Here is a 16,520-nt window from a genome sequence, read left to right as displayed (position 1 = left end):
ACCCGAAAAAACAAAAAGCAAGAAGGCTGGATAATTTATTATCCAGTCCAGGAGTTGAGTATGCCATCAGAATTCTGTTTAGAAATAACTTCAAGAAAGTTTTCTAGTTCCCACATATTCCACTTCCCAACCACTTGCAATGAAGCAGTTCCAGTATATGTTATCAATAATGGTAACCTTGAGTCCCAGAAACAATCCACAGAAAAATACTCATTAGCATTTGGAGTGGGAATTCTGATCAAAATTATATACCTCTCTATAATAAATTAGCTACTGCATAAATAAATGCTAGTTCATTTCCAGGCATTTGGCTGTATGAATGGAGATTACAATAGGTTTGGGCTGGATTGAGACCATCAGAGTTATACCTACCGGAGAAATGGTCTGAAACTGAAAACAAACAAAAAACCACAAATCATAAAGGATTCTAGAGATCTAGAAGAGGAAATCAGGACTCATCAAAGTTCCAGAACTAGCTACAACCATTCAACAAGCTAAAACTAGTATATCTACAAAATCCACAAGTGAGTGAAATTGGAAAAAACATTGGTAGTAGTAAAAAAATGGAAAATCTGCAAATAAATAAGCAGGGCTAATTATAGATCGTGAATTGGCTATCAATCTGCCCTGACACTGGCATTCTTCTAATACACTCTTATTATTGCAATGCAAATGGATACATGTGCACTTTGAGGAAAACAGCAAATATGAGAGTTGTTAAAATGTTCTTTAAAACAAAAAATTTCTTGATCTAAGCATCTCTCACTCCTTGGAACTGCTCCAACAAAAGAAGAGTTTTAAAGCATAAAGGTATGAAAATGTGCACTGCAGTGTAATTTGTAGTACAGGAAACTGAAAACAACCTTGATGTTCAAAAGGAATACTTAAAACAATTAGGATATACTAAGAAGACAAAGTCTACAAAAACAATTACGAAGGCCATGTAGAAAAAGTTACTTTTCCTGTGATGACAGCTCATGATTTTTTTATTTTTGTGAGACAGGGTCTCATTCTGTCACCCAGGCTGGAGTGCAGTGGCGTGATCTCAGTTCACCGTAACCTCTGCCTCCCACATCAGCCTCCCAAGTAGCTGGGACTACAGGCACGTACCACCACGCCCAGCTATTTTTTTCTATTTTTTGTAGAAATAGGTCTTTCTATGTTGCCCAGGCTGGTCTCAAACTCTTGGGCTCAAGCGATCCTAAAGTGCTAGGATTACAGATGTGAGCCACTGCACCTGGCCAAAAGTTAATTTTTTAGTAAAACAAAATTGCTCTTTAGTCTTTCTGGCCACACTCCTAATTACCAAAAGTGGCCTGCGGCTTAAAGGGCTTGGTAATGACAAGTATTTCAAATATTTGAAAACAGCTTTATCATACATTTGCACCTAAACTTTCATTTACATTAATAGATGAGTAAATTTTCCTCCTAAATTTTGAAGCACAATCTGCAGTCTTTGCTTTCTAAAGGATCCATTCAAAAACTAAAGATTTATTTGACCTTATAAAAAGATAAATAGGTTTTTTTCTTCTCCTCACTTCTCATCCACCCTCATAGAGTGGCCCATGCTGTCTTCCATGCCCAGTCAACAGTGACTTCCAAACACAGGTCAGCCTCTCCCCTCCTCCTCTAGTAAATCTTGTTACCACCCTTAACACAGTTCCTGCTGTCCTTCTCATGCTTTTTAACACACCATATACACTTTAATAACTATCTTAGACCATATAAGCCATGCAACTCTTTTCTTCACCCCCTTCTCCTTTTCCCTCCTGGTAAAAAATTTCATTTTTCCTATTGGTAAAAAATTCACAGGACAATGTCACTGGGGGAAATATCGAAGTAATAAGCGACTTCCAAATCCAGAATCAGAATCACCTGGGAGCATGTTAGGCACTCAGATTAAGGTACCCTGTTTTTAGGTCTGTGGTGGGATTCATGTGGTTCTCAATCCTGGCTGAACAACTGAATCATCATAGAGCTTCTAATATTGTAATGCCTGAGCACCCCTGCCAGAGAAGTTTTCATTGAGGAACAGAGAGGGCACCCAATATCTTACAAATTTTTTTAAAGTTCCCATTTAGGAACCATTGCTAAGGCACTTTCATACAGCTTAATTAGAAAAAGCTGAAGTGGTCAACCTACAACGTAAAGCCTCACTTCTCAATATGTGGCCTCAGGACCAGGAATTGATATCATGAAGTGGGAACAATGAATTCCCTGTACATTTAAACAAAATCCCCTCATGATTCTTAGGCACATCAATTTAAGAACCAATCACTTAGGACCAGGCACGGTGGCTCACGCCTGTAATCCTAACACTTTGGGAGTCCAAGGCAGGTAGGCTGCCTGAGCTCAGGAGTTTGACCCCAGCCTGGGTAACGTGGTGAAACTGTCTCTACTAAAATACAAAAATCAGCCAGGCGTGGTGGTGCATGCCTATAGTCCCAGCTATTCCGGAGGCTAAGGCATGAGCATTGCTCATGGGAACATGGGAGCCAGAGGTTGCAGTAAGCCAAGATTGTGCCACTGCACTCCAGCCTGGATGACAGAGCAAAACTCTGTCTCCCACACCTCCACACAAAAAGAATCAATCACTTAGGTCAGTGCTAGGTGAACTTTCTGTGATGATGGAAAAGTTCATCGACGTTATTCAGTGTGGTAACCACTAGCCACATGTGGCTAAAGAGTATTTAAAATATGCTGGTGAGACTGAGGGAATACATTTTTCATTTAATTAAATACAAACAGTCAGATATGGCTAGTAGCTACTGTATTGTACAGATAATTTATACTGGTCAGAGGACATACATTTACAGATACAAATCTACGGCTGCAAAAGGAAATCCACAGGAGTCACTGCCTACAGAACTGTCTTCTTCTCTTAATGAAGACAAAAGCCAGGTGTTAAAAACAATCCATTTATTGGGTTTTAAACTAGTTACACAACTGAAATCAGTTTGGCACTACTTTATACAGGGATTACGCCTGTGTATGCTGACACTTAAATACTGTACCAGGACCACTGCTGTGCTTACGTCTGTATTGAGTCATTCAGCATGTAGATACTAAAAATATACTGTAGTGTTCCTTTAAGGAAGACTGTACAGGGTGTGTTGCAAGGTGACATTCACCAATTTGTGAATTATTTCAACCCAGAAGATACCTTTCACTCTATAAAATTGTCATAGGCAAACATGTGGTTGTTAGCATTCAGAGATGCACACAAAAACGTTACATAAAAGTTCAGACATTCTAATGATAAGTGAACTGAAAAAAAAAAAAAAAGAAAAACCCCACATCTCAGTTTTCGTAACAAGGAAAGATAAAGAAAATAATTTAAAAACACAAAAAATGGCATTCAGTGGGTACAAAAGCCCAAAATCACTGTAATAAAGAACTACATGTGAATCTTTACAAATTACACAATGATGTTGTGTAAAAGGTTGCATCTGTACAAAGGCTTGCCAATGCTATCTCTCCAGTTTATACAATCTTTTACATTTATATAACATATATTAAACAAATCAATTAAATATTAAGCCTTATTAGTCTCTCAACGATTCTACAGGCAAAATAAAAAGGGAGAGAGAGAGAGAGAGAGAATAAAATAAAGAAAAAAATACAAAATTTCCACAAACACAGCAGTCTTCCATTTAGGTGAAGTATCACAATTTTCAGAGGGTCAAAAAATAGTTGTAAAGAATACAGGGAAAAAACAGCCAGTCAGGGTTTTTATTGTTGTTGCTGTTTATTTTTAAAATCACACATTGAATACACACAACAATCAGATTTCTTAACCAAACCCCCGATTTTTTAGCAACTGGCTCTATTCAGCACCAAAAACTCCAGTCTGTGGGAAGTGCACAGACACAGACTTCACTTCTGTGTCTTGGTCGAGCAATCCATCAGGTCATTGGTTAGGTTCAGGACTTGCCCTCTTTTCCTTCCCTCTTCATGGCTCTCCAGACCCAAGGTTCTCAAGGCTTCAGATTTATGGCCCACAGCCCTACTACCACCTAAATCCAGCAGCCATTTGGGAAGAATTCAAAATAATTTGAGATGAATGAAATGACAGGACCTGTATTACAGATGGGTATTCTCCATTCCAAGTAAACTGTTTCTTAATGAGTTCCAAGACTCTGGTCTTGGATGCCATGATCATACTGGGTAATTATTTCTAGTCTGAGACTTTGTGACTTTGTCAGATGCCTCAAAAAAAAAAAAAAAGTGATCAGTATTCTGGAAACACTTCCGGACAAGTTGGGAAATCAAATGGCAACTGAGAAGCTGTGGAATGCAGACTAACGAGATTTAACACAGAAACCACCAAAATGATGAGAGCTCAGCAGAGGCGGTTTTAAAACTTGCAGAGAGCCACCACAGATGGTACCTGAGGGTGTGGAATTTTTGATGAAAAGAGCCTGAAGTGAGGACTAGTCATCTGTATCAGGGAGGAAAAAATTTCAATTAGGTAACAAGACATCCAACTCTAAAAGCCTAATGAATGAAATTTTTATTCTTCCTATTCCAGTAGAAAGGCTTCTAGGTGCTCTCTCTTTAACAGAATGGGTGTAAGAATTCAGATCAAATGTTCTCACAACTTTCTAGAACCCAGAGTCCTCAGGGCCACACAAAATGTCCCAGCCCCAACCAGGAGGCAACTAAGAATAAGATTTATTTTCCTTTATCTAACTATTCCCAGACTACTGACACCACTCATTTACAAAGGTCCAAAAGCAGTCACACATTTTCTCTGCTTTAAACCTAAAGCAAGGAGGCACAGCAAAATTCTCATTTCCAATGGCCGTAGCAAAAGCCATGTTTAAAAACAAACAATCCCCGCCATCCAACTTTATCTAAACACTGACATCTAAGAATGTCAGCAAAAAGAAAAAAAAAAAAATAAATATCTAGTTCTCAGTCACCAAACCAATGTAAATTCAGAACTTTGCTGACTTACCTTTCTATGCATAATAGCATGGTGACACAAGAAGATCGGTGAGAACAAGCAGTTGGTCATCGGTGAATTGCTGTTTGTGTTCCTGCCAGTTGTCATGGTGAGTCCTTCGGAAATTGGATAAGGTTTTTTTTACAGTCATCTGTAAAGTAGACAACCCACATATGTTTTAACCTCTCTGGACAACCAGGATCATATGTAGGATACTTTTAGTTAAATTACCATCCCTCTAGACTTCAGATCTCACACAATACCAAGTTCTACAAAACCAAAAAGCCAATGAGAAGGACAAAGTCAATGGTCTTTTGAGTTACTAAAAATGCCATCATAATTTCCTATATAATATTAGCTTCCAGTAAAATACTTTGCAGTGCTAGAAAAATAGAAACATAAAATTTATCACAACAACATTGACAGTACTTTACTTCCATTGGACTGGGAGGGATAGAAGCTACAATAATTTCCTCACTACCAAAAGATCTCAAATATCCATGGCAGCAAGGTCTCTGTAATTTTTAATAATTACTGGTGAGCAGACTAAGCCCTGGCAGAGGCAGTAGCTTTATGAAAGCAGTTAGTTCAGAGTGTATAGGAAATTATTATCATGGTTTCTTAGAAAACATCACTGATAATACATGTACAAACTAATAAGGAAGAACTGTACCTCAATAGGCTGAGGATCATTTAGATGTGCACTGAGATTCATGAGGAGCTGGGGCATCCAGGTGGGAACATCATAAGGACTAGAAAGAACACATGCACCAAGTCCTAGCACCCCAGCATGGCGTTTGACCAACTCTGCAAAGAAAACAGCAACATTTGTGCAAATATTTACATGTCTCTAATGCACTTTTTACAGTGAGATGAAATTAGTTTTCAATTGTATTGTTTTCAATATGTAAATTTCTGCATTTAAAGTCAATCTACATGTATACACATCAAAAACCTGATTTTGAGGCTAAACTAAAAATAATTCTGTATTTAAGAATTTGTCAGCCGGGCACAGTAGCTCATACCTGTAAGCCCAGCACTTTGGGAGGCCAAGGTGGGAGGATCACTTGAGGCCAGGAATTTGAGACCAGCAAGGGCAACAAAGTGAGAACCTGTCTCTCCAAAAATAATTTTTAAAAATTAGCTGGCGGCCAGGCATGGTGGTTCATGCCTATAATCCCAGCACGTTGACAGGCCGGGGCGGGTGGATCACCTGAGGACAGGAGTTCAAGACCAGCTTGGCCAACGTGGCGAAACCCTGTCTCTGCTAAAAATAAAAAAATTAGCTGGGTGTGATGACATGTGAAGTCACAGATACCCAGAAGCTGAGGCATGAGAATCATTTGACCGGGGAAGCAGAGGTTGCAGTGAGCCAAGATCACACCAGTGTACTCCAGCCTGGGCTACAGAGTGAGGCTCTGTCTCAAAAAAAAAAAAAAAAAAAGCTGAGTATGGCAGTGCATGCCTGTGGTTCCAGCTGGATAAGAGGCCGAGGCAGGAGGATCGCTTGAGCCTGGGAGGTCAAGGCTGCAGTGAGCCATGTTCAAAACCACTGCACTCCAAGGAGGGCGACAGAGCAAGACCTTATCTCAAAAAATAAATAAATAAATAAAATAAGAAAAATAAAAATAAAAGGATTTTTCAAGACTTCCATAGTTGTTCATCAATGACAGCCTAATTGTACCTAGGCCAGTACAATCCCTGATTCTAAAACAATCTCCAATCAAAATTAGCATTTTTTTTTTCTGGATGTGACAACCCTACCCAGAATACATCAATTCATTAGTAAACACATCATGTATGAAGAATGTGTATTTCTTAAAACAGAGAATTGCAGCATGTCTGTATTCTAAAGGGTCTCTATTCTTTCTGTAGTGGTGTAAGTTAAAGTGGTTTCAAATTCTCAGTTCCTCAGTAAAGGTGTGTGTATTCATGTGTTTTAAAGCATATTACATTTGTATTTGTGACATATGGAAAATATGGAGTTGAAGGTAAGGAAAAGAGAATTTGGACTGGTCAAAATTGTAAATAATATCATTTGGCGTAACAAAAACCTAAAAACACTTTGGTGCTTTATCATTAAAAAAATAGAGTTCTCAGGCCGGGCGCTGTGGCACACGTCTGTAATCCCAGTATTCTAGAAGGCCCAGGTGGGTGGATCACTTGAGGTTAGGAGTTCAAGACCAGCCTGACCAGCATGGTGAAACCCCATCTCTACTAAAAATACAAAAAATTAGCTGGGTGTAGTAGCGCGTGCCTGTAATCCTAGCTACTCGGCTAACAGAGGCATGAGAATCGCCTAAACCCAGGAGGTTGAGGTTGCAGGGGGCTGAGATCATGCCACTGCACTCCAGCCTGGGCGACAGTGGAAGATCCTGTTTCCAAAAAATATATATTATAAAATATATTTATAATATATTATATATAAAATATATATATACACATATATATATCTCAAAAAGCAAAGATACTAGAATGTACGTTGATATTTTATTGGATTCTGTTACTAGGTAACTTTATGACATAAGACACTAATCAGCAGTAAAAGCTTTATGTTCTAAGCACTTCCTCTAAATTCAATAAAATTCCTACTTACTATTAATCTTTTTATGTATTTTCTATTATGATTACAGTTAATGTGGCAAGATGCATCTTTGTAATCACATTTACATTTCTCTTTAAACATGACATAGTAGTCAGATCTTATTCTCGTGTTTATCTTGTGTCTATATTCAATTAGATTGGAAGCTCCTGCAATGACTCCGCACCCTCTCACCAAAGGACTAATGAAGGACCGAATAATCCCCTCTCCAAATAAAAACGAGGCTTGCTTTGTTTAGTTTTTTCTGTTAGTACATCTACATTTAAATTCTAAATTCCAAAAACAGGTATTTCAGACCCTCCAAAATAGCTAATTCTGAATATCTCTTTTTTATGAAGCTATTCTGGGTGGTGGGTAGACTGAATACAATAGTTATTAGGTAGCAGTTCTACAGGTTCCTTTGTACCTACCTCAATTTTAGCTTTTCTACATTCCAAGTCCTGCTTTCTATATGCAAAATTCCTCAAAAGTAGGGAAAACTTTTCCCAATACCTAGCATAGACCTGGGCACATACAAGTATTCAATAAATATGAGTAAGCCTGGTTAACCCTCGTTAATTCCCAATAGGATATGGGTGTTTCCTACCAGCAATGTTACCTGCAGAAGGAATGGTATCTCCTACAGAACCAGGGTCTCGCTTTCTTTTCTTAGGTAGTTTTGTTTTGCAAAGTTGCTCAAAATGAATCTGCATAGGACTGTCCATGGTAAGGAAGTTACACTGTAGCAGACCGCTTAAGGTAGTAGCAGCCATTTCTCGAACCTGTAGATATAATAATTTCTATTAGGACTGACATTCTAAGTCTGAGGCAATAATGAAGGATAGGGGGTAGTGTGGGAACTGGGGTGAAGACCTGCCCTGAAATTGCATGCAAATTTTGTGTATGCTCTTTGGCACTTTCTTAATAGAGATTTCGGCAGATTCTCAAAGAGTTTGTGGCCTCATAATGGATAAAAACTACATTAGGGTTATGAGCATAAACTTTTATCTCTTTTAGCAAAATTAAATTTCTCCATAAATTATCTTCCCTACTGATACCTCTCATCAGGGCTATAACTGTAAAAGCAGTGCCAGAGCCTGACATTACGATCAAGTTTTCCCAGACTACATCTCTGAAGGCCACTGCTATAGCTATTTTTGTTAGTAACAAAGACACAGACCAACCTAATTTCTGTAATTGGCATACATCATGGAGACTGACATCCTGTGTGATTGTTATAAATTTCACAGGCTGCTGTCAAATTATAAACATAGTTTACAAAAGTACTAAATGAAGCATGTACACAGTCCATTTCAAATTGGAATGGTAACTCAACTTTTGGGAAAACAAAAAAGCAGTAAAAAGACATTGTTTCACATATAAATCACAAACTTTTTTTTAATATTCATAAGACACAATGATAATTTTAAAAAACAGATGTTTTGCTCTGTTGTATTCCCTCAAAAGGTTTCTCATAATTTTATCATCATAGTCTGTCGAATACGTAACATGTTCTTTGTTGTGTTCATTACACTAGCATATGAAATACATTATAAAATGTTTTACTGGTTGCACTATTTCCTATAAAGCTTATATGCCACAATTTCTTTTCTTTTCATTTTTTTTCTTTTTTTTGAGATGTTGTCTCGCTCTGTCACCCAGGCTGGAGCGCAGTGGCACAATCTCAGCTCACCGCAAGCTCCGCCTCCTGGGTTCACGCCATTATCCTGCCTCATCCTCCCGAGTAGCTGGGACTACAGGCACCTGACACCACGGCTAATTTTTTTTTTTTTTTTTTTTGTATTTTTAGTAGAGACGGGGTTTCACCGTGTTAGCCAGGATGGTCTTGATCTCCTGACGTCGTGATCCGCCTGCCTCAGCCTCCCAAAGTGCTGTGATTACAGGCATGAGCCACCACACCCAGCAGCCAAAATTTATTTTCATAATTAACTACGGACTAGATTGCTTTCATATTCTCAGTACTATGCTATATTCTTAATTTGTGTAACTTTTCATATTACAGTATATATTTTCACTCAATTAATTTTTTATTTTTTATTTTTTGTAGACACGGGTCTCACTTTTTTTTTGTTGCCCAGGCTGATCTCCAACTCCTGGGCTCAAGCAATCCTCCTGCCTTGGCCTCCCGAAGGGCTGGGATTACAGGCATGAGCCACCGCGCCCGGCCATCTGTATACATTATTACAATACCACCACCACTCTAAGTAGTCAGATCTGTGCATGTTTTGATGTGACATCTATTAACTCAGAGGCTTAGAAAGTCATCCGTGCTCCTATTACGTTCCTATAAATAATATCCAAATCCACTTTCTCCTAATTTATTTTTTAAAGAGGGGGGTGGTGATTGGCCGGGCACGGTGGCTCACGCCTGTATCCTAGTACTTTGGGAGGCCCAGGTGGGTGGATTACCTGAGGTCAGGAGTTTGAGACCAGCCTGGCCAACATGGTAAAACCCCGTCTCTACTAAAAATATAAAAATTAGTTGGGCGTGGTGGCATGTGTCTGTAATCCCAGCTACTCAAGAGGCTGAAGCAGGAGAATCGCTTCAACCCAGTGGGTGGAGGTTGCAGTGAGCCAAGATCGTACCATTGCACTCCAGCCTGGGCAAAAAGAGTTAAACTCCATCTCCAAAAAAAGGGGGAGGCGGGGAAGGTGAGTCTCTTTACTTTATCAAAAATATACTGTAATATGAGATGTTTTAATTTATTTTTCTCTTACTTCAAATTGATAACAAATGATCCCCAACACCTCCAACTGATTTATGCTCTTTTCCAGTGATAGGGTCTACTTCTGAGATATTTTACTCCAGGGTACATGTCTATAATTAACTAACTTTAAAAAGTGAGGAAAGAATATATTTAGCCTTCTCAGCTAAAAACATACTGTTTTCCTCTATTTCTAAGAATTTTCCTTTAAATACATTAAGATTTCTTTAAACAGTTCTCATTTAGATAACATTGTTTTTCCCCACACTATCAATGAATTTAGTGAATTATTACTGCTTTTTGGTTTTACATGTTGCTTTAAAAATATGATAGTTTTAATGATCATGGTTATGTTTATATAACAGCTATGTTTAAACCTCTATATGGAAGAAAATATAAAGATAATTTATAAGGCCAAGGTGGGTGGATTACTTGAGCCCAGGAGTTTGAGACCAGCCTGGGCAGTATGGCAAAACCTTGCCTCTACAAAAGTACAAAAAAAGTAATTCCGTGTGGTGGTGAGTGCCCATAGTCCCAGCTATTCAGGAGGCTGAGGTGGGAGGATCACTTGAGCTCAGGCGGCAGAGGTTGCAGTGAGCCATAATTGTGCCACTGCACGACAGCCTGGACAACAAAGCAAGACTTGGTCTCAAAAAAAAAAAAAAAAAAAAAACCCATAAAAATGTTCTAAAAGAAGCTCCTGAATGCAAGTGGTATAATAATTAAAGTTAGGAAACAATGACAAGGTCTCAACCTTTCCACTCCTTTAGGTTAGTTTTTAAAGAATACGATAAGAAATTAAAAAAAAAATCACAGCTATAAATATTGTAGTTGAAGCCTGTTAAGAGTTGTTATAACCAGGCCAGGCGCGGTGGCTCACGCCTGTAATCCCAGCACTTTGGGAGGCTGAGGCGGGCGGATCACGAGGTCAGGAGATCGAGATCATCCTGGCTAACATGGTGAAACCCCGTCTCTACTAAAAATACAAAAAATTAGCCAGGCATGGTGGCGGGCGCCTGTGGTCCCAGCTACTTGGGAGGCTGAGGCAGGAGAATGGCATGAACCCGGGAGGCGGAGCTTGCAGTGAGCTGAGAGCCCACCACTGCACTCCAGCCTGGGGAAGGGCGAGACTCCGTCTCAAAATAAATAAATAAATACATAAATAAATAAAGAGTTGTTGTAACCAGTCTGTGAATACCAGTGGGACTAGAAAATATCCACCCTCAGAATCTAAGTATATAAATAGCCTCATTAGGGAGGTAGAGAAATTTCCATTCCTACTTTCCTGTGAGTAAAATCTATTTTCAATACTAATAGGTATATAAAATACTGTGAGTACTTTACTACAGGAAAAAACTATGAAGTCCATAAAATAAGCAAAATTTTCACCAAAAATTCCATTACATTTTCTTCCTTAATGCCAACTTAAAAAGTAGTATCTCATGCCATATTTACTGCAAACATGCTTCTTACATTCGGCTGTATGGGATAATACATTATCTTTTTGTACAAAACATTAATGTAACCTCACCACAAAAGTTACCTTTCTCTACCAAAGAAAAACAAAAACAGCAAACCTATATTAAGTCTACTGGGTAGCAGTGCCTATGTGTAGATTTTTAATCCCTTTGAAACTGCCATCATGCACATTCTTATGAGTTCCTTAAAAATCAGTAGGACTAGTGGGACAATTACAATTATCATCCCCAATTTCTCATGGTTAAGAAAACTTGGGTTCACGAGTATTATTTGCCCAACTGCAAAGAAGACAGAACGAAAACATGCCCAATTTTTCTTCCATTTGTATTATAAGGAGTCATGATTAGGGTATCAAAATTACTCACATAGGGCTATGTTAAAATTAAAGTTACTTTTATTTAATTTTTTTGAGACAGGGTCTCACTCTGCTGCTCAGGATGAATGCAGTGGTGCAATCACAGCTCACTGCAGGCTCAACCTCTGGGCTTAAGCGATCCTCCGACCTCAACCTTCTGAATAGCTGGGATCACAGGCGCACACCATCATGTCCAGCTAATTTTGGTACTTTTTGTAGAGACAGTCTTGCTACGTTGTCCAGGCTGGTCTTAAACTCCTGGCGTCAAGTGATCTCACTGACTCGGTCTCTCAAAGTGTTGAGGTTATAAATAAAAACAATTGCACCTGGCCGCAAATACTTATTAAAAAGGGAACCATGATGGTTTCTTTAAATTGACTGAATTTCCATTTTCTATAACTTAAATTTTACCTCTAGTTGTTCGTCCTCCAAAAGACTTATAACCAGCCACCTGATATCTTTAACTGCATCTTCATTGTTTAGGAAAATAAAGAGGTTATAAAATACCATGGTCTGGAGGTAGGTCAGTACTGTGTATCGTGCATGCCAAGAACTGCTTCTTGCTGTCTGTGAATGAGAAATAAATATAAACGATAAAGCAGTACTGACGAGAACATGAGATGACAGATAGTGACATTACACACAAACAATGTAATATTCTAATTTAACTCTATTTACACAGGTATAGTTAGGACGAGCTCATCTTATATTTCCTTATAAATAAAAGGTTGAATGAGGCTGGGCAGAGTGGCTCACGCCTGTAATCTCAGTACTTTGGGATGATGAGTGAGGTGGGTGGATCACCTGAGGTCAGGAGTTGGAGATCGGCCTGGCCAACATGGTGAAACCCTGTCTCCACTACAAATACTAAAATTAGCTGGGTGTGGTGGCAGGCACCTGTAATCCCAGCTACTTGGTAAGCTGAGACAAGAGAATCGCATGAACCTGGGGGGCGGAGGTTGCAGTGAACAGACATGGGGCCACTGCATTCCAGCCTGGGCAGCAGAGCAAACTCTGTCTCAAAAACAATAACAGAAAAACACAAAGGTAAAAGCAAATTTCACAAGAGATAGTCATGATTAATGGCTCCTAAATCCTCTGAGGATGGCACATTATTTTACTTTTGGTAGCAACAGAGGGTCTGGAAAACAAATGATTAACGACTACTAAATTCTACTACAAAGAAATACCATTGTAGGTTGTTGAAAATATTTTCCAGTGTGGTTATCAAATTTAAAATGAAAGCTATGGGAAGATGTCCGCTTCTATATAACATGTGTAATGTCTGGATAAAGCTGACCGTACAGTATACTAACAATGCGGGCAGAAAATGTACAGTCAATATAGGTCTCTCTAGAATAGACCAGGTAACAGAAGTGAGCAAAACAAAGGGGAACTGGTAGAAAGGAACCGCCATCTCCCTTCCTCATAAGCACTTTTTATCCAAAGCACTTAATAATGAATTAGCTATCTGCGTATTTTTGGCTTGAGTGACTTGCCCAAAGTCACAGAAGGCGGTGGCAGAGCCAGGCACAGAATCTAGGTCTGTTTCTTTGGTCAATATATATGTCTTCTCTTAGACTAAAAGAAAATTCAAAACAAAAACCAGGTGCTGTGTGCACTGCAGCTGACTGTGAAATTCTTAGAATGTAAACCAAAATCCTAATCAAAAGACATAAATATTATAAACACTCTTACTTGTTTTAGCACCTGAAGTACCAAAGGCACTTGATGAGGGTAAAGCAACCCCTGAGACATTAATGATAAACATAACTTTGCATCTCTTTTCAGTTCATCGTAACTATTGTCATTTTCCACTGGGGCAATCTAAAAAACAATGTAAAAAGGACAAAAATGGAAAAATAATTGCCAATTAAGTACAAAGGCATCCTACATGAGAGATAACACATCTTTAACAATTTTTATGGAAAATTTCAAATACATAAACTAGAGAATAGTATAATGAACCCCCCATGGGCCAATCACCTCTTCAATAATGACAAACTCATAATCTTTTGTTTCATTTTTTGCTCCCCACTGACTCCCATTCCCTAAAGAAATTATTTGAAGCAAATCCCTATTTTATTCTAAATATTTTATTATGTTATTTCTAAAAGGTCTCTTAAAAAAGAATCATGTATTGGACATCATCAGGCATAAAACTTCATTACAGTTATAATATAAAATAAGTGGCGGTACTCAGATTTCCCCAATTACCACATTCATGTGTTATTACAACTGGTTTTTTGAAATCAGGTTTAAGGTAATGACCACATACTGTACTTACTCGGTAGGTTTCATAAATCTCTTTCAATGCATATATTCCCCCTACTATCTTAAAATCCCTTGCTCTGTATTTTTTTCCTCAGGGAAAAAAAGCTGTGTCTGTTGTTTTGTAGTTTCCCCCACTGTGGCCTTCCCTGACTGCATCCCTGCAGTGGTATTCCTTGGCCCCAGTAAGTCTTATAAATTGGCTATTAGATGTAAAGGTCTGACTTTATTGAAGTTTCACTTTTTTGGGCACAACATAAGTGGCGCTGTGTATTTCTTTCATTGATATTTAGTTTTGTCTTTCTGTGAGAATCCATTATAAAAAGAGAGATTTGTGAAACGGTCATTCCTTCTTCATTATTAGCTAGAATACTTACATATATAAAAGCTTTCCCTCATTTGGAATAATGATTTCCCTTCTGTCCTCCAAAAGTAAATAACAATTTTTAAAAGACTATCATTATGAATTCCAACAAATCTGATGGCTGTAGCCACTGTCATTCTTTTTTTTTTTTTGAGACAGGGTCTTGCGCTGTAGCCCAGGCTGGAGTGTAGTGGCACAACCATGGCTCACTGTAGCCTCAACTTTCTGGAGTCGGTGATCCTCCCACCTCAGCCTTCTGGGTAGCTGGGACCACAGGCATGCACCACTGTGTCCAGCTATTTTTTTTTTTTTAATTTATTGTAGAGACAGAATCTCACTATGTTGCCCAGATTGGTCTCAAACTCCTGGGCTTGAGCAATCTTCCTGCGCTGGCCTCCCAAAGTGCTGAGATTACAGGCATGGGCCACTGTACCCAGTATCCATATTTGTTTTAATGAAGAAATCAGGTTTGTCTGGTACCATACTTTGATTATGAATGTATGCTGTTTGATGCCTTAAATTCGTTTTAAATATTTAAAAAATATACCCTTACACATTCAGGAGGGGAAAGCTTTAATAAAGTTTGCTAAGGGACTCTGGGGTGCTAAGTTGGAGGGATCTCATGAGGCCAGCATGGTAACAGAGCAAGATCCTGTCTCTAAAAAAAAAAAAAAAAAAAAAAAATTAGCTGGGCTTGGTGCCACATGCCTATAGTCCTTGGGAGGTTGAGGTGGGAAGATTGCTTGAGTCCAGGAGTTCAAGGTTACAGTGAGCTAGGATCACAGCACTGCACTCTAGCCTGGGTGACAGAGTGATACCCTGTCTCTTAAAAAAAATAAAGTTTGCTAAGGGAAATTATTTCTATCAAATACTGGACAAACTATCATAGTGAATTAATACACTCAGCTTGAAACTGTTGTTAAAAAAATTGTTCTGACATTTGTTAAAATTGTAAGGAAAACTTTATTCAGAGACATCAGGGTAGGGGGATTCCTCCTAAACCAACTTAAGGGGATTCCTTCAAAAGGTAGAATAGGGTGATCAGATACCAAGGGTGGGGGATTCATTCTAAACTAGATTAGAGACAGTCTTGCTAAAACTGGACCAAAGACAGACAGCCAAAGACAGAGCCTGAGGATGAGATCTAGTCTTCTAATTGTGAAGATTTCATGGACATTTATTAGTTCCCCAAATTAATACTTTTATAATTTATTATGCCTGTCTTTACTGCAATCTCTGAACATAAATTGTGAAGACTTCATGGACACTTATCACTTCCCCAGTCAATACTCTTGTGATTTCCTATGCCTGTCTTTACTTTAATCTCTTAATTCCATCATCTTCGTAAGCTGAGGATGAATGTTGCCTCAGGACCATGATAATTGCGTTAACTGCACAAATTATTTAAACAGTATGAAATCTGGGCACCTTGAAAAAAGAACAGGATAACAGCAATGTTCAGAGAACAAAGGAGATAACCCTAAACTCTGGCTGCCTGTGAGCCTGGCAGAACAGAGCCATATTTCTCTTCTTTCAAAAGCAAATAGAAATATCGCTGAATTCTTTTTCTCAGCAAGGAACATCCCTGAGAAAGAGAATGCGTTCCTAGGGGGAGGCCTCTGAAATGGCCGCTTTGGGGATGGCTGTCTTTTACAGTCATAGCTAAGGGATGAAATAAGCCCCGGTCTCCCGTAGCGCTCCCAGGCTTATTAGGATGAGGAAATTCCCGCCTAATAAATTTTGGTCAGACCAGTGGTCTGCTCTGAAACCCTGTCTCCTGATAAGATGTTATCAAT

At 38.7% G+C, this 16,520-nt stretch overlaps 1 protein-coding gene across 11 annotated transcripts in view; it reads right to left on the bottom strand.

Moving 5' to 3' along the window:
* PSME4 (proteasome activator subunit 4) overlaps positions 1 to 16,520 on the bottom strand; it is a 133,304-nt gene that overhangs the window by 15,019 nt on the left and 101,765 nt on the right. For 4 of the 11 annotated variants that reach the window (XM_055240426.2, XM_055240429.2, XM_055240423.1 and 1 more), the window contains 6 exons: positions 13,788 to 13,916; positions 12,501 to 12,656; positions 8,137 to 8,311; positions 5,622 to 5,755; positions 4,961 to 5,099; positions 2,905 to 4,441 (listed from right to left, as the gene is read on the bottom strand). In XM_055240426.2, coding sequence (XP_055096401.1) covers positions 4,965 to 5,099; positions 5,622 to 5,755; positions 8,137 to 8,311; positions 12,501 to 12,656; positions 13,788 to 13,916 — 729 coding nt within the window. In that variant the 3' untranslated portion in view covers positions 2,905 to 4,441; positions 4,961 to 4,964. Of the gene's footprint in view, positions 1 to 2,904; positions 4,442 to 4,960; positions 5,100 to 5,621; positions 5,756 to 8,136; positions 8,312 to 12,500; positions 12,657 to 13,787; positions 13,917 to 16,520 lie in introns of those variants that run through there. The other 7 variants (XM_055240427.2, XM_063617994.1, XM_055240425.1 and 4 more) reach the window with 4 other exon arrangements.

This window comes from Symphalangus syndactylus, chromosome 14, assembly GCF_028878055.3.
Source record: "Symphalangus syndactylus isolate Jambi chromosome 14, NHGRI_mSymSyn1-v2.1_pri, whole genome shotgun sequence".
In the NCBI taxonomy this organism is placed as follows: Eukaryota; Metazoa; Chordata; class Mammalia; order Primates; family Hylobatidae; genus Symphalangus; species Symphalangus syndactylus.
Note: the sequence above shows the minus strand (reverse complement) of the source record. Positions and strands in the feature narration are given on the sequence as shown.